The sequence below is a fragment of the Pavona decussata genome, unplaced genomic scaffold (assembly GCF_977016875.1).
Source record: "Pavona decussata unplaced genomic scaffold, jaPavDecu1.1 SCAFFOLD_102, whole genome shotgun sequence".
NCBI lineage: Eukaryota > Metazoa > Cnidaria > Anthozoa > Scleractinia > Agariciidae > Pavona > Pavona decussata.
In genome coordinates, this window is record NW_028145517.1 from 4344321 (window position 1) to 4367126 (window position 22806).

A 22806-nucleotide genomic window follows, 5' to 3' on the forward strand; every position below is an offset into this window, starting at 1 on the left:
TTACGATATATATTACTTTTGAATGTTTACCTTCCCGGAAGACAAAGAGAAACTGAGATACCTTGGTACCCTTTTTGCTTAAAGGTCCTTAAAGAACGTACGTTGAGGTTGAAATCGGCCCAGATTTTAAGAACATACTAAGAACATACCCAAGCTGAGATAAAGCATTTTTATTCAGTTTCTGACCCGTTTTACATGCGTCGCAGACAGTCTATACAATCCCTGATATAGGACTATATCGAGTTCTCTATAGGTCTTGCGTGACAAGTCCGGCTGCAGCGCAGGCTAACCCGTTTTTGCATCGAGCTACAATCTATCAAATTACATACAACGCACATGTACAATGGTCTTTTTTAGGTTTCCTGGTCATGTCCATATCGGTTTTCTGAAAAAATGTACCGCGTAACTAAGAAATTGCTAAGAACGTTTCACGCTCAAAACATGGAAAAATAAGAAAATTCAGTTTCTTTTCAGCCTCGCCCGCAAAATTAGACGTCCTTATAAAAAGAAGAGTTTATTTTATTAATCGCGTGACACTGACAAAAGAACGATGTCGCCTAGCAACCACTGACCAATGCGACGCAATTTTCATGTTTAATGATGAGATAAAGAGAATAAATTAGACACTGTGCTTTCGACGAGTGAAGTTGACTTCTTGAGAAACAGCATAATTGAAAAGAAGGAATTTGGCGCAGAACATTCCTCGTACGTGATTCAGAAAGTCAAGTCATCCACAAAGGATAATTCAATGAAGGCCGCTTCCTTTTCAACTTGAGTTCAGCGCCTGGAAATAGAGCAGCTGTTCAATCTTCGACTTCCAATTCCTCATCAAGTGAACAACAACAAACAATATGCCAGAAGAGAGAGAGATGACATCTCCTGTAAAAAGCAACGTGAAAAATCCACCGTGGGGAACAGAACCGGATACTCCAGACACAGGTTTGTTCATTTCTCGACTGATTCTCGGCTCTTTTGTTCTACTTAATGCTTACCATGATGTATTCGCTCGAGTGTCTTTACGCGGCGGAGCCTCCATTTGCAAGCGGGCGAGAAAAATGGATGCCCCTTTCTTTTCACGGCTTGAAAATCGCAACATCGCCGTCAAGATAATCACGCGAATATTAATTAAAAACCGAAGAAGTAAACCTTCTCGCAGTCTTATATTCGATCGGGTAGCCATGACTTCAATGTTGTCTATAGTGTGTAAATTGATCCGTCTAATTGTATTGATTGTTTGTTAATTTACCTTACAGCGTCTGGACTAAGAAAGAAGCAGTTTCCTTGGACTACTTATGCCAGAGATTATGTTGGAGCCACAGCTACGCCAGCTTACCCACAAAGGTAATGTAAAGAGGGAAATAATCGATTGGAGTTAGTGAAACGTGATAAATGCCATATCATGTCACATCGCCTCGATAATCGATTACCATTTTTGAGTTTCGCTCATTTGCAAAGCGTATTGACACATCACCCGCTGTAAACAGGTGGTTTTCATCGCGTTCAGAAAAAGGAAGAGAGGCGCAGAGCCAGTCAAGGCTTTTTATCTCACTTTTCTTCTTAACGCTATATACGCAGACTAGTAAAGGCAGCCATTTGAGGTCATCTGACCCTCAGCAGTCCGAGGTCTTTTTCTCGTAAAACAGTGCGGCTGTCGATGCGGTTCTTAAATAAGCTTTTTGTACAGTGTTATAATTTGTTTGATTGGAGACTCGCCTCCCAAGCAGTCGTTTTGAGATTCAATTTTATTTTGTTAAGTTTCGTGGGACCTTGTGTTTTAGTCTACCCTCGCCCTGAACCTTCTGTGGCGCGTTTAAGCCTCCCCTTTACCACGTAAAAAACACAACAGAAATATTTTAAAACTCAGGCTTACCGATGGTCAAACGAGAAAAGGGTCGTCATGTTTTATTCACCCCCCCCCCCCCCCCCACCGACTTCTACCACCATCGAATCAAACGCTGCCCTCCAAGACGCGCCGCATTAAAAGTCCATAACCATAGCAGCACTTTATCGAGTAAATAAAGGGTCTTTATGGGGTGCTGGTTTCTCAGCTATCCGCTAAAATATCGGCCATTTGTCAGCTACAATTACCTATGCCGAAGTAAGGTTAACTTCTACCCCTCACGTGTTTCGTATCAACGGTGGCCCCGTCTCATTAGCCGACCAGTGTCGAGTATCATCCGAAGATTTCCGAAAAACGTTCGAGACTTTGCGAACACTGCTTATCACCTTCTGACTACCTCACGACTTCTAGAAACAACTTGTGAGGAGGTCTGAGCCATCTTCGTCAGCAGCTTACTCTCCAGGAATTAACTACACAGTTATTGGAAAATTAGTTGCAAGTAAAATTCACACTGTACTCAGGGAAAGTTTAGACATCTCAGCTAACAGTTATCTCAACGTTTCTCAGCTATCTGTTAAAAAAAAACCCTGCAATTTTTCTGCTGACAGTCAAAATTTTGGCCAATTATCAGGTATCAGTTCCCTCGATGCAGACCCTATAAATACAATAAACTGAAACTGTTTTGTTAACAGATTGTTCCGCCTTTTTTCAGGATGCGGACAGCGGAGCACCTTCCTTCGGGTTGGCCATTTGAATCCAGCCATTACAAATCAACGTTTAGAACACCTCAGCTGGGTTACTGTCGTCACAATGTACTACCCTCTTCAGTTCATCGGAAAAACAACCCGCATGCCGCCTTCGTCGACCCCTATCAATACCCAGATAAGGTAATTCATCGTTTTCTTGTAAAACGTCTATAAATTCTGCTTATGAAAAATCTCTCCCTAGATCCCTACACAGTGGACTCTGATATATGGTGTTTTTTAACATACCGAGAGTAGAAACAGTTCGCTTTTCCAAGGGCCTCTTCATATGATCCCGGTTGACCGGGCTAGCCCGCTTACCGAGATCTCGCCTCATTCCTATTTCTTTTGTAAAAAATTCGATGTGTTCATATGAGAAGGCGGGCCAGCCCGGTTACCAAGATCTCGGTTTCAGCGACCGAGATCTCGGGAGTCCGGGACGAAAATTTTCTCATATGAACACGGTATCCCGGTTACCGGGATGAAGTCTATAACCAAACATTCGCGTCTTAGAACGGATATATTTGATTATTACGGCTCATTTCTGAGATGTTCTAGTTCAAAATAATTCCTTTTCGTGGTAGAGATAAAGACATAATACTTTTGAGGTTTGTAGAGCCGATAAAAATGAAAAATTCTTGCCGGGCTTGTTCGGTAAATGTCACGCTCGATTGACCACGTCACCACTTTTCATCTCGGTAACCGGGATGAAATTTCCCATATGAACGGACTGCAAAATTCATCCCGCTTACCGAGCCATCCCGGTAACCGGGATCATATGAAGAGGCCCCAAGTACAAAGATTGCACGGGAAATTAGGCGGTTTTTAAAAGTAAGGACGAACGTTCTTCAAAACCGAAATGTATCCACGATCCTAGCTTTGGAGCTTACTTACGGATGCAAAGGCACTTTCCCACTTTATCACTTACCGTGAAAGTGATACGAGAAGCACAAACAGCTTATGCAACAAAAGTCTTGTATTCTCTTTCTTTCAGACGTACTTGGTGTGGAAGAACAACCCATCCTTGAATCTCCCGCCAATCCGGGAATCACAGTCTGCGCCAAACATGCTGCAGCACAACAAAAACCGCTTCTTTTCAACGACCTACGGTTCAGTCTTCAACGCGAGACCGCTGGGTAAGGGGAGAAGCAGGACTAAACAGAACTTTGTTTGTATATGAGCCACTGTAGTATCCATTCAACTTAGAGAAAACTCATAAGGTCTGTTGCTATAAACGAAAACAAGAGAGAATGAAGATTCATACCATCGCTTCTTCTCTCCCCACGTCCAGCCTCTAATTTCTCGTTTTCTTTGGTTTTGCTTTTCTAAGCTCTGATTGGTTAGCAAAACTCACGTCACTTTCTCACCCAATGAAAACCAAAACCACTCGTGACTTGCCCGGACGTTTTCCCGCGCTTGGCGCCAGTTACATGCATTTGCTTCGTGTTCTGATTGGTTCATTGCCCTATTTACCTGTTGTGATTGGTCAGAGTAATTAGTTGGTTTTGCGATGAGTTAATTGTAAATTTTCTTCCAGCCGACCTCACTCGAAAATGAAAGGTGACTGAGCTTTGTTTAGCTTTGACTAAATGTTGTTGTGTTGTTATTTCAGAACTACCAAACTATAAACCAAAAACTGCATGGAAGACCGATCGGTTTAGACCCACCTCAAAAGGTACAGTGTTAAAAACATGTAATAAACCGTCAGAATAACACACGGAAAATGGAGACATTAGTCGCTCCATGGTGTGGGAAAACGAGAACAAATTGGTCAGCGAGTGTTAGTAAGAGTTCCAGCAAACTCTTGTTCTCGAGTTGGTGGGATTTTTTAAAAAATATATATGTTCTACTTGTGGTATCACTTTCCCTCATTGACAAGGTCCGCAATCATTAACATTTGCTTGTTTTTTGACCTTATCATTCCTAAGACTTGTGAAGAAGTTTCAGTCCGGCAGTGAAATTACACGTTTCCCTTTTGGACACTTTTTGACTCTCCACGCTTGCTGTGAATCTCGTCCTCGTTTAGCCGAACTTGCGATAGTTGCTGAAAGTTGAAGATTCGGCACTCGTTTAACTTACAAGCCGACTTCGACTCTCGAGGATTGTCGTTCTTGATTAGCTCATCCAGACTTTAAGATCGTGTGTTGCGTTTTCTTCAAGAGATTCCGAGTGCAGCTGTCAAGTTGTTCAATTCGCTGAGGCACAAGATTGTCGTTTTTCAACTGCCGATCAGGATGAAAGATCCCCATGGGGGAAGGGGGAGGGGGTAGTTTGGTTAACGACCTGTACCACTAATATTGCTGTGATTGAAATAATTACATACTAAACGACATAGTGAGTTATAGCTAATTACCCAAGACCCCGCTACCGTGAAATGCTTGGAAGGCCAACAAAGTCACTTAGACGATTTCGGTTGAGGCTATATGCTGCTATGCATTAACCAAACCTCTTCATGAGATTTTCATGAGGTCTGGCAGATCTTCATTTTCATTTTAAGATGTTCCTTTCTTTCTATTTTTCTGTGATTCATTATCTTCGGCTCAAGAAGAATGTCGTTTTTGTTTTCAGCTCAGACCCCTGCTCTTCATTGGCAGACCGAGTACACTCACGACTACAGAGGAGCCCGGGGAAGACCATCCACAACTGAACGGTGAGTGCAGCCTCTTGAAACCTGGGAAATACACCTGTTCCAGTCTCTCAGATTTTTTTCGGATCGCTTGGTCTAAAATCACTGCATCAGACAAATCAACCCAGGATTGCTTTTCACGTAGGTTCCCCATATTCAGCAAAGTATTGGAATTTGGAAGCGCTATTTTTTGTCGATAGAGGGAGAAAACCCAGAGTATCTACAGCAAAACCCCTGGCGCAAGGCGAGAATAAAGCCATATATAGTGTGCGAGGCCTCGAGTACGCGAGCGGAACCGGAGGGCAACTCTCAGCCCTTCGCCGTCTATGTCTGCTTCCCATTTTTAGTTTATAGTTGTATGCTGATGATGTTGACAATTTTCTTTCATTTCAGACCGTTTGATATGTCCTGGAGCAACCTAAACATGTGATACGTTCAAAGGTTTCAACAGTTTCCGGCAATTTCGCGTCCAACACTGCAGAGTAGGAAAAGAATTAGAATTTAACTTGCAGTCAAATGTAGAAAGTTTCCACTCTTAAAGCGAACGAGTTTATAGTGTTGTCATTTGAATGTAATGTTATTTATTTAATGTTTTTTTGGTTCGTTTTATATAATTCAGGAAAAAAGGCAATTTACACTAGGATGTTGTTTTCGTTGTATTTTTATTTATTGTTGATACTAATGTTTTGTAATCACTGACGTCTCGCTGAGTAGTTTTGCATTTTTTTTTTGGCCTCTCGCCCCCTACAAGATAGTGCCCTGGGTACGACAAGATTGCTGAGTCATAAAATTTGTATTTTGTGATGTAAAATGAATATTTTTAGAGATAAATAAAATAAATAAACCATCTTTTTGCACATTTTACAGCAAGTCACTGCTTACTCTACGCTGACTAAAATTGGTACAAAAAAGTGTGAAAAGTTTAGAGACGTTTGAATGGAAACGGACATGCAAGTTTTTCCTGTCCCCATACAAACGTCTGCAAAACTCCTTGAATTTACGGAACTATATCATCGCTATTTTAAAAGACAATATTCTCCAACTTGGCCATTTTTGCTAATTTTAAGGTGCTATTTTCGGCAGCGTCAATGGTGTTTCGTTACCAGCATACGTCGAAATTTTAAATTAACTTGATAAAGGTCTATAACGACGACAAAAAGGTAAAGAAATTATTGCCTACCCCCTTTTCTCGGATGTTTCCAAGTTTAACGTGTCTCCTAACCTAAATCCGTCTTTGAGCACTTTACTAAGTTTGGTGGCTTGTTTCCAAAATCAAGAGTAACTTAGGATTAGTTATTTATCAATTTGTCTACATTGCCTTTCACGGCTTTTCTTCAGCTTCTTTTTTCTCAATCACTTTCACTATTGAGAGGGCGACGAGAAACGAAATATTTCATGCTCGAAGTCTTGAGGATTGTGTGTAGTGTGCTACATAGTTACTGTTAGATGTTAGAAAACACAAATTAGTGAACGTCACTGCGGGATGACGTAACTGTACATCAACCGGATCACCCCTTACGTGGTCTTACGTGCGTCTGGATTGTTTAATTTGGTACAACAATATACTCCCATTTAGAACTAATGGATGGGTCATTTACAAAGCCTTTATTGCCTTCAAACATATAAATACTGATAATCCAATACGATAACCAGTTTCACTAACAGTGGTTTTGAAAACTGCTAAATGTAAGACAAGAAATTTTAGTTAGAGAACGAACGAATAGCGCTTTATGGGTTGATCACGACGTCTATTTGTCATGATTTGTGAGACACACAAGAGAATTGGTACGGGATAGGTTAGTTGAATTTAAAAAGTACCACCGAATTTGATATTGGTTGACTTGAACAAGAAATCTGCGTTTTTAGGAAGAAAGACTTCAATGCCAATCGACAGATTTCAATAATGCGCTGTCATAAATCTTTAACACCATTTACCCCCCTCTATAGCTCTCTAATTTTCTCATTGGACGAGAAGAGCCGCCTTTAATCGCACTTTAACACCTCGTTCACACCGTTACATCGGCCAGCGAAGCATTTTGCATTTTAAATTACTTTTCATTTCCCTTAGGAATTATTTCAAAGATGTAAATTAAAATACAAATCATTAACTGTTGTTTGGTGCTTAAAACACGAGTCGTCAAGAGACTCACGGATGTCCTGTGCTTACTCTTCGAACCAGCGCAGCAAAATACCAATCAAATAATGTGCGAATTGACCAACACCACGAATTCAGATAAAACAGACACAAAGAGGAACTGAAGATGCATAAAATTCATACCTTATCCAACAACTATGTGTTTAGAGGTGAAGTTGAAGGTATGTATTAGCTGGCATGGCGACGAATCGATCGGGTTAATAGAACATATTTTTAACTATTACTTTCAATTTTTCGATAATCACTGTATACGTACTTCTCATGGCGATCTTAGTGTTTCTCCGCAAGAAAATAATCTCTAGTGGCCATTTGAGAAGCAAACATCCAAACAAGATAAAGCTCTGTTTATAACACTAATGTGCTAAATTCGTATGAAGATAAATGTTTCCGTTTCTAAGCAAGCGACGTAAACTTGTTTTGCTTTAAACACCTCAATAAATTCCAGGGCATTCCAATCAAAAAAATAATCAAGTATTTTACACAAGACGAAGTCTCCTAACAATTAAAACCGCTGTTTATATTAATTTTCTGTGTATCCCACAATGAGCAGTTTAATGGCGGGTCTTGAGTGGAACACTAGATTAGCGCGGCGAATCGAAACCGACGTCGTTGTACCAAGTTGTTGAATCGCGGCAGTTCCATTACGGAGGTTTTTGTGGACGACGTTTTCAAACGATATTCAATGCTAGGAATGTCAAATCACTATCCGGTTTTAAGTTGTTCAAGTATAATTAGCAAATACGCGATGTTTGCTTAGCCTTTCATGTTCAAGCTAAGCTACAAATGACCTCGACCTAAAATGTTAAGTCCTAGAAGATGAGTCAGGGTGAATCAGGGTAACTCGAGGGTGATATCGATAAAAACAATTTTGAAGTGTCGCTTTGGACGTTTTTTATTTTTCCTAGACTTGAAGCTATACCTTTGCCCTTGCGACTGTTTTGATGCCACTACTAAGAACATCTGCAACAACATCTTCCGGCATTACTCAGCTTTTGAACCATTTACACACTCACTCGAAACCACCGTCATAAGTAGTTTATTTTGTGGATTATTCCCTGAACCTTAACCCGTTTAAGCCCCAATATCAACATACAAATTCTTCGCACCGTTTTCAACATATTTTATATGGTACTGGTCGAGAGATTTTGTTTAAGAATCTAGGCAGCCATGTTACCTTCGGGGATCATTTTTTTCTATTCTCATGAACTCTATGTTTTAGTTAAGCATTCATAAAGTAAGGAGAAATTACATGCTTGTCAGTACATTTTCTGGGCACTTTTCCTTGCAACTTCTGGCGTAATTACTAACAACAGTTCTTCATGAGTTCTTCATCTGCGGTTAACTTTGAACTAAGCGATTTTGGAGCTACTTACGTAGTTTCATATATTTTATTTATATTTAAGGTTGTTACTTGTTTATTGCGTTCGACGTAGAAAGAACGCACTCCTAATACAGATTGGAGTCGGGCCGGGTTGTATGGGACAACGTTGATTGAATGAATGGATCTTGGCACGCGTATCTGGCATCCCCCCGTAGATTTTGCAGGGGCGGATGACATCATCACCCATTTGGAAAAGGAGAGAGAACCTGGTGACATCGAACGCACTCCCTAATCTGTGATTATTAGTAGTAATTACTAGCTTTAATTTCCTACTACGAATCTTAACCGCTTTATCAGAACTTTCTTCAAGAAAGTCCCTTTAAGTTTCGTGTCAGGCTCGCAACTTCTTCATTTGTCTCGCGGCCGAGCTCCGTCGCTCGTCGGCTATGTTCGGGCGACTGACTTGTGGCAAGTCTAGTCTCAAATTCTGTTTCAGCCTCACGTTTCTGCAATAATTGTAAATTCTTTATTACAGTATTTTCACCCTTGATCTCGTGTAAATCATCTTTTCATTTTTTCATACTGGCCGGTTTTGAGTAACTAAACTGCACAATACTTGCACGAGAATTTCGTTCAGTTAGTTTGGATGTCATTTCTCCAAAAGATTTTACCTGGGATGTAGGACGGACTGATCACTGTTATTTTTATTACGCAAGTTTTGAAACAGTTTGATGGTACATAGTTCTTACAGCGTAACCCGCCCCAAGACCAACCTCTCAACCCCTTAAGCCAAAACAATGAACACCGTTTATTTTCTCCTTCCAACATCACTGTAAATGGTTTGAACTCAGGAGCCATGCTATAAGTACGTATACCCCCCTTATCCTTAGCCTTCGAACGCAGACGTATAATTTCCGGTTGTAGTTTCTCTCCGCCGAAGGGACAGCCGGAAATACGTCTACGTTCGCAGGCTAGGCTACCTTATCCTTCATGACCCCGGTAAGGCATAAGGCCGAAACCATCTCCTCCCTTCTCTCTCGATCGTTTGCTACCTTCCCAGCTTCGTCCCACATAAAACCGCATCTCCCTGAGCCATTCGGATTCCACAGTGCACCACCATGTTGTTTTTAGCCTCCCTGGATTTCTGTTCCCTAGGTGTAACCTAAGGGATTTATCGGTATGAGAATGACGTGTTAATCAGTAAATGACACAGGCATACTCGGAAAAAAATCCGAGTGCTCCTATCAGGAGTCGAACCTAAGACCTTCCGATGACTAGTTCGGATGCTCTACCACTGAGCTACAGGAGACTCGTGGGAGCTAAGGCCATTAAACTAGGTTCATGGGACAAACATCCTGCATCCAGTGGTATGCATTTCTGGGAAATTCCAAGAACGTGACCGAGCCATCTGACCCTGCGCTTCTTTATCTCCATGACTACACTCGTTAAATTATAAGCTAACCGTTAAATTCGCTCTTCTTTGCAGCGGCAAAGGGGACCTCAACTCTCGCCACTGTACGAGAACAAGACCAGAATCGCTCTTTCCCTGAGATGAGAAATAATTCTAGACGGAAAATATCTCAGAGAATTAGACGAAGTACAAAATGGACACTTGTAGCAAACAATTTGCAGGTAATTAGCTTTGTCTTTCTATGTCTATTGTAATTCTGGGCCCAGTTGTTCAAAGCCCGATTAAGCTAATCCTGGATTAACGAGAACTTTGATTCCAACAAAAAAGATTTTACAAAACGATTTTTGTCCCTTAGTTTTGACGTTGAATTTTCTTTACCATTAGCGTCTTAAAATTAGCTTTTAAAAAACATTTTTAACGAGCGAGCTGTAAACCTCGGTTAACTTTTAAGCTGATATTAGCGTTAATCGGCTTTCGAACAACCGGCTCCTGGAGTCTTCATAAGCCTCGTGGTTTCTTTTCGGTCTCGTCGCCATTTGTAAACTCTTGAAAGTATGGCAAAACAAATAAAGGGAAAAATAATAAAATGTAGTTGGTCCAACGGTCTAAACACAAACTTGGCAAACTCATCCACGCGGTTTGCTTCAGTTTCTCTGCTTTAAAAACTTAAATAAATTAAACTCAACCTAACACCCAGTTTCCCTCACAAATTAGAAGATTGAATGTACTAATATAAATGCAAGTCAAGAAGACGAAAAAGATAAAAAAAAAAAAAAACCACACACACAGAGAGAAAACTTTAGATAACCCGGCACTGGCAAAAAAATTAACAACTTCTTAAAAGAAGTTTTTTAACTTTCTTTTCAAGAGCCAAGGGTTGAAGCGCCAGTTATCTCAGAATTAAGTGAATTGAAAAACGTAGGACCTTGACAGGAAACAGGAAACTGCTTCATTTTTTGTTTTACAGTAAGGTAAACGAAAAGAAAATGCATGCCTGCTGTTATAGCCGTGGGTTTGCTTGTTCAATGGAAACGTGCTATCAAATTTTGCAGGCAGAATAGAGTTCTTAAACGAGACATTAATTGACCTAATTTGAATAAGCGAATGTGATGAAATTTAAGCAAATTAAGTTCCTTAAAGATAGAATCTATTGGAGCATCAAAATTAAGGTAAGTTGAGATTCGATTGTAGACAATCTTCTCTAAGAATCTGGAGAAACAAGTGAGAATTGAGACAGACCTGTAATTAGTCAAAAGAGCTTTGCCCTGAGATTTAAAAAGAGGGACAGCACGGGCAATTTTCATTTCGTCAGGAACAATGCCACGAATAATAGACAAATTTCCCTTGAACGTTTCCCGCGACACAGGTCTATGAAAATTAAGGAAGTCTAAATTTAGCAAATCGGACACAATCGATACAGCAATTACGCTATTTGAGTAGGACACTTCAGTTACACCATAAATAAAGAAACAGTCAATACAAGGGAAAACCGCTAAAAAATTCGCTAAGTAAGACATATCTTTCCAAAAAAAAAAAAAAACTTCTTTTTTTCCCGTCTTTTACGCGTTTACGCTCTTTTAATATTTCTTGTTAAGCTTTATTTTCACACTTTGGAATTTTAAATGATTAGTTGATTCAATATACCCGATCTTTATAATAACCAGGGATTAAGTGAGCTTACAAGACGCTTTTGTTATGACCCGCGGCTGTCGCTCATCCATCATTTGATGACTGAAAAAGACGGTGACAGTCTGTGCAAAGCAGCCGACCGTCTGATATAAGATATCGGCAAAACTACCTCATTGTCAAGTCATGTATCCAGTTGGGTTAAAAAGAAGAGCGTACACAATGTCGCCAAGCATACCGTGTACTCGGCAGGTTTGTCAAGACTTGTTCATCTAACCTCCGGTTGCTCAAAGAGCAGATAACTTAAATTTATCCAGCGGATAAAATGTGTTTAAGTTGGAGTATATGTTAGCTGTTGGATAGCGTTTTATCCGCTGGATAAAGTTACTTATCCGGCGCTCTTTGAACAACCGGGGCCTGTGCTGTACGAAGGCTTGTACAGTTTGTACTGAATGCTGAAGTTCAGTTGCGTGTGTCTCAAGTCATTCTGAAGGGAAAGCAATAGAATCCCAAGCAATAATAATCCAAGCAAGTTAGTTGTCAATAACAACGCATCAGCATGTTTCCGTGTTCAGTCAGTGTAGCGTTCGCCTTTGTTTTAGCCTTACATTCTTTCAAGTGGAGTCGAGATGTATCATTTTTGATTAGTATACCGTCAGTGCATGCAACCTTACTCTAATATGACGAGTCTCAACCTCCGGTGAAGGACCAAGGAGTCTTGATCCTGGAAACTGTCATCAGAGCTTACGACCAAACCAATCTCAAGAATTGTAAAATTTACCAGATACACAACGAAGCAAAGTTTTGGCATCTAATCCAAACGCATGCATGTTTTGTTGTATCTATAATCCACAAATGGCTTATTTTAAATCGGAAACCGCACAAATTGTACACAGTAATTTCACCAACGTTTCTTTTCCTGTACACTGCCAACGAATGACGTTGTCTGTACAGACCTGAGTTGTCACTACAGCTAAGAGCAGTGGTGATCATGAACTGAACTAAGAACAACAACCGGATGGAAATATCGGTCATAACAAAGACCTCAGAGGCAGACTGCTAAGGAACCGTTTATACCAACCATGAAAATGTTCCGATCTGATTTCTACAAGCCGGAATCAGTCTCGCTCTTCACTAACTTCACGGTCAGGCAAACACGCGACTGTACCGGTAGCTATACTACACATACAAATCATATACAGTATGTCTGTTTCGTCCGCAGTTTGATGACAAAATTTACCATAAAGGTAATACGATTAAATTTTAATTTGCAGTCCCTATCTCTAAACATCAATACTAATCAAACACGGTTTCATTAAAATTCACATTTTAGTTTCGCCCGTCAAGACACTATCAATCAATAAATGTTAATAGTGTTTGGCAGAGTTCATTAAAGTCATAAAAAGAGATTGATATGCTAATGAGATCAGTAACAATTATAAAGACACATCCATACAGTATTTTTTCCTCCGAAAAATCCTTGAAATCTGAAGTGGTTTGTTGCCACCCGACCGGGATAGTGGCATCACTAGCAGCGTTGCTGACGTCAGTGATGATGATAACGATGATGATGATGATGATGATGATGATGTTGATTGACTGAACACTACTTGGCAGTCAAAAACTGAATTGTGTGATCGAGTTCTACAAAAGTAATGTGTATATATCTAACACAGATCAAAATCTAAGTATATACATCCCACACATATAATCAATACTGAATCAATTGGATTTTCAGGTTGCATTCTGGTTTGGAAGAGGGGCTGGGTGTTAAGAAATCAAAGTGCGTTATCATAAGGGCTTATTAAAGGGGAAGTATCACGAAAATTTGATGTCATTTCAAAACCCAGAAATGTTTGTCTGAGAACAGAAACAAAAAAATGTTGTCTAGTTTTGTTATAAATTATCACCCCAGTGCAATAAAACTGTCGATTAGTGCCTCTGGCCAGAGACAGAGTAGGCCGATATGGATTGAAACTTGAAAAATATTAGGCTAATGTTTTTCAAGTTTTCGTATTTTTGTTTCCAAAATGCGCTGGAACAGAGTACGTGTTGTTCCTGTCAGGAATTGAGTTGATTTCTCTCCTCTTGTTGTTCTAGAATTATTTTGTAGCAAAGTGAAGGTCTTATTTAACCTTTTTTAACAAAAGAAGTCAAAAACCCCATGATACTTCCCCTTTAAGACAACGGAAATTCATGCATGCCGTTTGGCCCAAACCTGGTCAATTGTCTGGATGGAATCCTAAAGTGTGACCATCCAAATGAAAGCTACTGAGCAGTACTTTCCTGTGGTGCTGTTTATTATGCTGTAAAATTAAGATGATTCTAACTTTTGAGTCTGTGGATGAAATCCTGAATTGTGAACATTCTAATGAAGGTTAAGTACTGAGCAGTTCTTTCCTGTGATCCCATTTATTATGCTGTACAAGGTGATTCTAACCTTTGTGTCTGTGGATAACATTAGTGTGACCATTCAAATGAAAGCTACTGAGCAGCACTTTCCTGCGGTGCTGTTTATTATGCTGTACAGGGTGGTTCTAACTTTTGAGGCTGTTGAAAAAAAAGTTAACCGTGATGGAGAGCTGCTCAGCAGCACCTTCATTTGTCGGCCGTTTGCCTTTCAATATCACGATGTTCTGCAATGTAACATTAGAGGAGATTTAGAATCGCTTTTACGGCAAACGGGCAAACGTGAGCTTCGCGTTTATGTTTTCTTGAAAAAATAGTACATCAGTAGGTGACAAATGTACAAAATAATTCTGACCTTTGATCTAACTCAAAACAACTCAATTATACCTGGAAACTGAAATCAGCTAGCGGCACATGTAGGCCAAACATGGTCACGTGGTTATTTCTGCCGTTTGCAGTTTGCCTTAAACGTATAATTCTAAATCTTTTTTATTGTTTTAACTGATAATCTTTGCTTTTAACAGTCAAACCCGCTGTTCAGCAACAAATCTCGACGCTTCCAGCGCCAGGTCTCCTTCTCCGGGATAGCCAGCAAGCTGCTGGACGCAAAAAGCGAGAAGTCCAGAAAATTAAGCCGACAAATCAACAAAATGGCGCGGGTGCAGGAAGAAGAAGAAATACAGAAGTTGAAAGAAAAAGAAGAAGCGGCTCAGGAAGAGAAAAAGAAAAAAGAAGAAGGGTTCGCTCGGTCCGTTCTTCACCGCAAGCTGACCATCTTTGGTTCATACCGCAGGATGTCATTCTCTTGTAAACCGATAATTGCTGAAGAGGTAAGTGCATAGCCTTGTATAGACCTAAATCCCGACAAGTAAGCGCCTGGGCCCAGTTGTTCAAAGCCCGATTAAGCTCATTCTGGATTAACGTTAACTTTGATTCGAGTTTAATTACTAATCAATAGAGATTCTCCCAAAATAATTTTGTCCCTCAGTTTTGACTTAGACTTTTCTTAGCTTCTTAGTTTGAAATTGGCATTTTAAACCATTTTAAACAAGCGAGATGAAAACCTTGATTAAGTGATAATCGTGGATTAGCGTTAATCGGCTTTCCAACACCCGGCCGCTGAACACCCCAAGACCCCAACTGTCCAGAATTCAATATTTTATAATGCTTTTTCATATAATCTTTTCCTGTCTATTTTATTTTAATTTATTTTATTTTATTTTGAAACCCACACAAACAGAGCATATAAAACAGGTTGAACAGAAATCGTTAGTAATGACATTTCAGTAAATATGACAAGGAAACCTAATGAAGCTACAAGCTTATATCAATAGACTTCTTAAGACTAGTTAATGAAAACGTGGCATAATGCAGAGTGAACAAAGAAAAACCACACACACGTCGAACTTACGTCACAAATCAGTTTTCAATGAGATATAGCTTCTGTTTGGGAAATGTGCCCGAGGGAACGGCGGAAATCGAGCCTATAGCCTAAGGAGATTCCATTGAATTACATTGCACATTCCTAATAAGTATAATTCCTTACGTTATTAGCGCGCACGTTGAAAACATGATGTGTTATCCTTGAAGCTAAGCCCAGCCAATTGCTAAATGGTTAAGGGTTATTTTCTCCTAAACGAGCACCGTGACCTATCTTTTTTACCTCGTCATTTTAATTTAGCTATTAAACTCTCTATGTTTAAAATATTTTAGAAAAAACTGACAACAGAAAAATGAGTTATTGCCATAAAATAGTGAAACTGAGAACTCGCACGCAAGAAACGGTTTGGGTCGATGCTGCTTCATAGTGTGTTTCCCCGCCAAGAAATTTATCTTAAATTACCGATTATACTTGATACATTCTCTGCATAACTTTTTCTAAGTTCTGTTTATTTATATAACTTCTGTCACCACCAGACATGCCAATAACTGGTCAAATTTACTTATATTTGAAAGCGAATATTACAAAGGACTGTATGCGGTAAATTGCATGGATCGTAGCTCTTTCGAGGACACGGTGATCTATCTTCATCAAGCTGAGCAAAATAATATATAGTATTGAAAAATTACAGAAAGTTTGAGAAACTTTTCACGCAACTTTTATTTCGCGGAATCACCTTAAGGTTAAAAAAAATAGACTGAAATGGACGGTGATCTAATCAATGAAACAGGCGAAGCATTACAGATTCTCAGAGGCCCTTGATAAAGGATGATGAACTGTTTGTTAATGACTTTTCGACACACAGAGATAGACAATGAAAGTCATGCATGGCAGCTTGCTTTGAATAAGGTTTGCAAGTGTTACTATACTAGATAACGAGTTGCGTCTTATAGTTCTCGAAACAATTAACTGAGCAAGCGTAAAAATTGTCTCCCGCGATGACGCGTTTCTTTGCAGGAGGCAAATTTCGCGTTTGGCTGCTTCATGTTTCGCTCGCTCAAGAGCCTATTACTATACCGTGTTATTTCGTTGTAATGAGATAGATAGATAGATAGATAGATAGATAGATAGATAGATAGATAGATAGATAGATAGATAGATAGATAGATAGATAGATAGATAGGTAGGTAGGTAGATAGATAGATAGATAGATAGATAGATAGATAGATAGATAGATAGATAGATAGATAGATAGATAGATAGATAGATAGATAGATAGATAGATAAGTTTATTGAAATAATTAAATCGCAGTCAAAGGCTGAATTGCATAACTATATACAAGAAATATTAAAAAAGGCTTATATACAATTCAAAATTATGCTAATGTAAACACGTAATGTTAAATTTGCAGCGCTGGATCGTGACGGCTGCAGGAATAAATGTCTTTTTAAAACGTTCAGTTTTAAAACCTGGCAGGCTAAAAGTTCTTTGCCGCCTGAGATTGTAGTCTGCAAGCTTCCTATTAATTGCACTCTCTCAATTAAAAGTCTCTCCTTTAAAGTGTTATGAAATCTAAGTGATACCAACCACTCCAATTACAAAACCGTGACGAAGCAGTGGCAAAGAAGGTCGAATTTACCGTACGTCTATTGCCAAACCCAATCATGAATTGACCCAAAATAAAAGCTAGTAAGTGTTTGGCTGAATGACTGATTTCAAACGTCCCACGTTTAGAAATCCTTTGCCGGGTCCTTTTGCTTGGCACTGATCACGTTGAGAAATCTGTAATGAATACTTCAGCTTTGCTTCGTTCGGTAGCAGTTGGAGGGATGAAACCCAAAATCTTTCAAGACATGACAAAAAATTATTGTCGATCAGGTCCGGTGACCCTTCTGTTGGGAATTTTAATAATTTCGCCTCATTTAAAATTTCAACCTGATTGTTCGTAGCAGCTGTCGTCGGCCATATTGCATGCATTGTTTTTCTTCTTCTCCATCCGGCCCGGACGAAAAAGTGATCGCACAAGGTGACGCTTTACACAGCGCGGAATGACTGCGAAAAAACGGATCATGATGACTCTTTAAAACTCTGCACGAAGGGGGAAGAAAACTCATACGCCCCAATAGGTGTGCTGTTGCTATCAACATTTTAATAACACAGATCATTTGCAAAGGCCCCAATCGCCTCAGAACTGATTCGAATTCAGTCGTAAAGAAGAACTTACCTAGAGTTTTCTTGGCTAAAAAATTCTAAAATTTTGTAACACCGTATGGAAAACTGATTGCTTTTTGTTTTTTGAGGGACAAATATACCCTTTAAGTGCGAAATAAAGTCAAGTAGCCTTTTCGTAAAACCAACAGTAAATTACAGTAAATTTGGAGAATAAGATTCCCGTTTCCTAAAACGTTCGTTTCTGCGACGTAAATTTTTAGCTAAGACATCAGCCCAGATCAAACTGTATTGTAACTTATGAAGATATGTCTTTAAAAGAGGCCAGAAACATCTGGAAACACAGCAGACAACATTTCAAGCATTTTGCTCACACGTTCTAGATGGGTGCCCCTGTTAGTAACGCACCAAAGGATGGTATGCCTGTGGGCTGAGCGGAGTAAATTCGCGCCTATGACGTGTCTGATGACGTCATACAAAGTTCCTCGTGAAAAACCACAATTATTTTGGACACGCTTCTTTTTGGAGTAAAGGTTTGGTTAGATTAATCACAGTGGAACCCAACGATTCATTTCGGCGAATATTTGTTGGAAAGGCTTAAATTTCCTGTGAAATTCGGATTGAAATATAAAGAAAAACTAGTCACGGTTTTCTTTGGTGTCTTGTCATCTAAAAATTTGGGAACGTGCATGGGAAAATTCAGGAGCTAGTTTTGTTTTCGAAAGGATGAAAAACTGTCGTTAAGATAGCGAAATAAGGACAGCTAGCATTTTAGGAGAGCTAACAGCAGCTCGTAAAGTCGGAAAATATTAATCTGTTCCCTAAACACCGTTTTCTCTGACTAAAAAAAATTTCAGCTAAAGAATTCGGCGGACAGATTAAACTGTATTATCGTACACAAATATCTCTTTGAAGGCCAGAAGACTGTCTGAAAAGCAGTAATTACGACAATTGAAGTATTTTTAAAAATATATTCTTGTTAGGTGTTCCTCTTTATTGTACACTGACGAAAGAAGAGAGCGATGCTGTGGGTAGATTACGAAACAAACCCTTTGTTCTTGGGTCTAAAAATGTACCCCCTGCTGCAATTTTTTTTCAACTTTCAACCTTATTTTATTGTTCATTTACACGAAATTGTATTATGACGATTGCAAACAAAACATGAAACAAAGCGTGTCAAATGAGGCGTTTTGAGATAACTTGCTCCCAGGCAAAGCAAAGAGGGCTTCCGGTCCCACCCTTCAACGCCCCTCATCGATAATTTAACGAAGAAGTGAGCACAAGATTTTAAACACTTCTTGTGATAAATTTGAATATAAATTTGAGCCTTAATAGTTACGAATCCTTCTGCAGATTGGAATATTTTGTTAAAGAGATGATACTAGCAAACATAATTACAAGTGAATGTTATCAAGACCTATTTTTTTTACCTCCTGGACAAGAAGCACAAAGATTGCTCCCGGTGATATTGTATGATCCAGTCTGAACGTAAGTGATTTGTTTTGTTTGAGAGCATCGTCATTTGAGCAGAACTGATCGTCACTCGACATGAAAGTGATAAAAACTTTCGACTACCGATTCCTGATAGTGCTGTAACAAAAATTTTATACCTTTCTTTCATTTGTGCAAAAAAACATGCACTATAACGGTGAAACCTTATTCTACAAACCCTATTGTTTCTCCTAAGACTTTCTCACCCCTTTCTCTTCAAGTTAGTTTTCTTTTCTCTTCAACTTTTTTGCAACTTGTGTGCGGTGAAAAAAAAACAAATTAACAAATGAAAAGAAAAAATTCGCCTTGCCCCTTTCACATTTGTCATTAGGACTATATAAAATGAAGATCACACAACCGTTTATAAGTAATTGAAATTCCATTATTATGACCCAGTGGACAGAAAATGTCAATCTCTTTGTTAAATTTAGAAACAAGCTATAGAAATGCCCGACAATTGCGGTGAACTTTTGGTCTGCGCCGTGTTTATTTAAGCATTGCCAATCTTTTGTTTGAAATACGCATGGACAGAGCATTTTGATTCAACGCGTCGTGCAGTGCTGATTGTGTTTACACTTTGACTCAACCCTTAACTCTTGTTTTCCTTGAATGTAAATGAGTTTGCATTCTCCGGATAGAACTGAGAAACTTTCCAACAAGATTAATTAATCGCGGTTTTGGAGCTTTTTATCGACGCATTCGGTTGAGCCGCACAATATCATTAATTGTCTGGAGGATAGTTCAAGACCTCGTGCGCTGTTTGGGGGTACAGCTTACTTTCTTCAAGTTGATCTGTTTTCAATTTGCACAAGACTCTACGCCGCGATTAACACATAGTTAAAAGGTGAATGATAACTGTTTAACGTTGAATTCGGTGCTGTCTAGTAGAATTAACTACGATGTTGCAGAGTCGAGGAAGATCAACCATTCCTTCTCATAAGGACCGTTTTGTTAGAGAGAGGTGCAGACAAAGGGCTTTCGAGGCGACTGTTGATTTGTTTTACAACTCGTGAAGCGCCGGATCTGCTTTGCGCGTGCGACGGTGTGCACTTGCAGTGTGCAGCATTACTGGTGAGAAAAAGTTAAATCGACGAATTCAGAACACAGAATGGCAGACATTTTTGATAATAAAACAGATACGAGGGTCGTCAAAGAGTGCTGGAATCAGCGACCGATTTCAAGAACATCTTTATACGTTCGAAGGCAATCCGAAAATCAAGGGAACAAAGCGTTAGACTCATTGGAGCTACCTATGGCGATGGGTAGTGAATCGAGCACACAGGAAACTTCAAGTAAATCTAGAAATATTTCAGCACCCTTTTTACGTCTTGTGGATGATCTTCCAAAATTACTGGAAGAGACATCACTGAAGCTTCGTAAAACGCTGTCCCATTCGGACGATGAGTTGCGAGGAGGCCGAACTGAGCTCGGCGTTGCTATAAACAATGCGGAAAGAAATATCTCAACACTAGCAAATAAGCCTGGACTTGAGCACAAGGGATTTTCTCATCAAACCATACCAAAGAGGAGAAAATCTTTCAAGAGACGTGCCTCCCTTCCATCAAACCACTTGGGCGAGTATTTGTCAGTTAACAATATTCGAAGAAGAGCGCAAAACGGTGGATCTGCGAATGACTCAAACCGCGATGTAATTTCGCTGAACAAAGTTAAAAACGCAAATCGAAAGAAATTGAGGCTCCCTTCTACCGAAGAACCACAAGCAAATGAAAATCCTGCGGAAGAAACAATTGTGGTTTCGCCGAGCGAGTTAGACAATGCGCCTGGAAATGATATCAAGGACTGCTCTAATCCAAAAATCCCGGTACGTAAAATGTTTCGTGACTTAAGTTCTTCTTCGTTCCGGTCGATTGTGCATTACGAATTTTTTTTACACCATCGTCATTGAAAACGCTACTTAGTTTAATGACACTACCATAGAAAGCATAGGTTGATTAACTACGCCTTAATTATTTTACCACCAGTCATTTCGCTTACAAACCGGTTAATCCTTGTTCTCTTCGATCCTTAATTGAAGTATCGCGCATAAATCGATGGAGGTATGTGAAGGGCTAAACAGCAATTATACAGCGACCAATTTGGCACTTTTCTAAAGCAAACGTATGATACTCGGGATCATTGCGTATCATTTTAGTCCAAATATTTAACTGAATTAGACCGCGAGCGCGGGGTTTCTAAGCAGCTGCTTGAAATAGTCAGTTAGCAGTGAGTGAAGCCCCCATCAACTATCTAATTCGATAGAACCCAAGAGTCTACATGTAATTGTCTCAGCATAACTCGGAATATCAAAATTTGTTCTATGACTTGGGGCCTTCCACAGTTCGATATAGAGTACCTAAATAGCCACTTAAATTGCGAGTTTTCCAATTGTCAACGGTTAATATGAGAAACTTCGAGAATGCGCGCCAGCGTCTCCAGTTTTTTCATCCATCGCCCGAAGGGAATAGACGGCATCTATATGCAGACCGACTTCCTGGGTCCTAATTTAGCTTTTGTTTTTATTATTTTTCTAATAAATGTTATTTTCTTTAACAGCCGATTGAAAGATTTCGCCGGATTGTTCAGCTGTTGAGCTTTTTATTGAAGATGAAGACCTCTATGGACAGGTAGTACCTTACAGCTTGGAAATCATTAATAAATAAAAGCCCGATAAATAAATAAATAAATAAACAAATCGCTTTATTTAAGTGTTAACGTTATCTTGCACAGAGTGCTAATTTTGGCACTTTCCAGATAGGATTGGAATTTGGAAAGTTCTATTTTAAAAATTGTTGCTGGATTTAACTATCTTCAATGATTCTTCTGGCTATGGGCGAGCGCTCGAAACGTCAGCACTCGAATCTCTATATGGTGATCAATTCCCTTTATCTTCAATGTTGCTTTACTCTGCAGATGCTAGTGGTTAAAAAAAAATAGCTTTTACTGACTAATTTTCGGGGAGTTTCAGATGAAATAATATTAGCTTAGTTCGTTTATTTGCTCACATGTAGAATGCTACGAATTTTAGGGCCGAAAACGAACAAGGACGGAAAGGAATTCATCGAATATTTTAATCATCAGCGTCCAGTTTCTTGAAAGACCCGATAAAAATTACCAGGCCCGAAAGTTATTTTGTGTTCAACAACAGAGATTTAGTTTTCATTGCCTTTTAAAACTTGTATTAATTAAAAAAAATAATATTAATACATCAGAAACACATTGGATTAGTTTCGGAATTAGTTTGCACATTACTTACCACTAATCGATAAAATCGCATTTGGCATAATCATGACGATGAGTAGCCTGGGTTAAAGAAAAAAAAGAGCCACCGATTAATGACTTACAATTTATGTTTTAATTGAGGGGCTGGAGGGAGGAAACTCCTACCACTTGGAAGGCGGATCATCCTAGCGCCATATGTTTTCTGTATTCAGTTTACTCATGCACAAACTTGGCCCTGGCGCTAGGATCTTTCCAGCGATAGGAGATAGGATCTTCCTAGCTGAGAGATAGGAAGATCCTAGCACCATGTAAACTACCTTCGCTCGGAAGGTCCAAGTCAGTAGAGACAAGAAAAACAAATATGGCGGCAGCCTGGCGTTCAGCTGCTAAAGACCGACAATATCGTCTCGCTTT

At 39.4% G+C, this 22806-nt stretch overlaps 2 protein-coding genes and 1 long non-coding RNA gene across 5 annotated transcripts in view; 2 read left to right on the forward strand and 1 right to left on the reverse strand.

Annotated features, from left to right (window-relative positions):
• LOC146471755 (uncharacterized) overlaps nucleotides 1-22806 on the reverse strand; it is a 108946-nt gene that overhangs the window by 5141 nt on the left and 80999 nt on the right. The window lies entirely within an intron of this gene.
• On the forward strand, nucleotides 539-6079 carry LOC146471756 (uncharacterized). The gene is made up of 7 exons (XM_085120292.1): nucleotides 539-939; nucleotides 1254-1341; nucleotides 2553-2727; nucleotides 3578-3719; nucleotides 4196-4258; nucleotides 5152-5233; nucleotides 5603-6079. Exons 1-7 carry the CDS (start codon nucleotides 852-854, stop codon nucleotides 5637-5639), a joined length of 675 nt encoding a protein of 224 aa, XP_084976418.1. The 5' UTR covers nucleotides 539-851; the 3' UTR covers nucleotides 5640-6079.
• LOC146471757 (uncharacterized) overlaps nucleotides 7456-22806 on the forward strand; it is a 32911-nt gene continuing 17560 nt past the window's right edge. The window contains exons 1-4 of one of the 3 annotated variants that reach the window (XM_085120287.1): nucleotides 7456-7525; nucleotides 10172-10317; nucleotides 14656-14961; nucleotides 21727-21797. In XM_085120287.1, coding sequence (XP_084976413.1) covers nucleotides 7471-7525; nucleotides 10172-10317; nucleotides 14656-14961; nucleotides 21727-21797 — 578 coding nt within the window. In that variant the 5' untranslated portion in view covers nucleotides 7456-7470. Of the gene's footprint in view, nucleotides 7526-10171; nucleotides 10318-11802; nucleotides 11975-14655; nucleotides 14962-18793; nucleotides 20996-21726; nucleotides 21798-22806 lie in introns of those variants that run through there. The other 2 variants (XM_085120288.1, XM_085120286.1) reach the window with 2 other exon arrangements.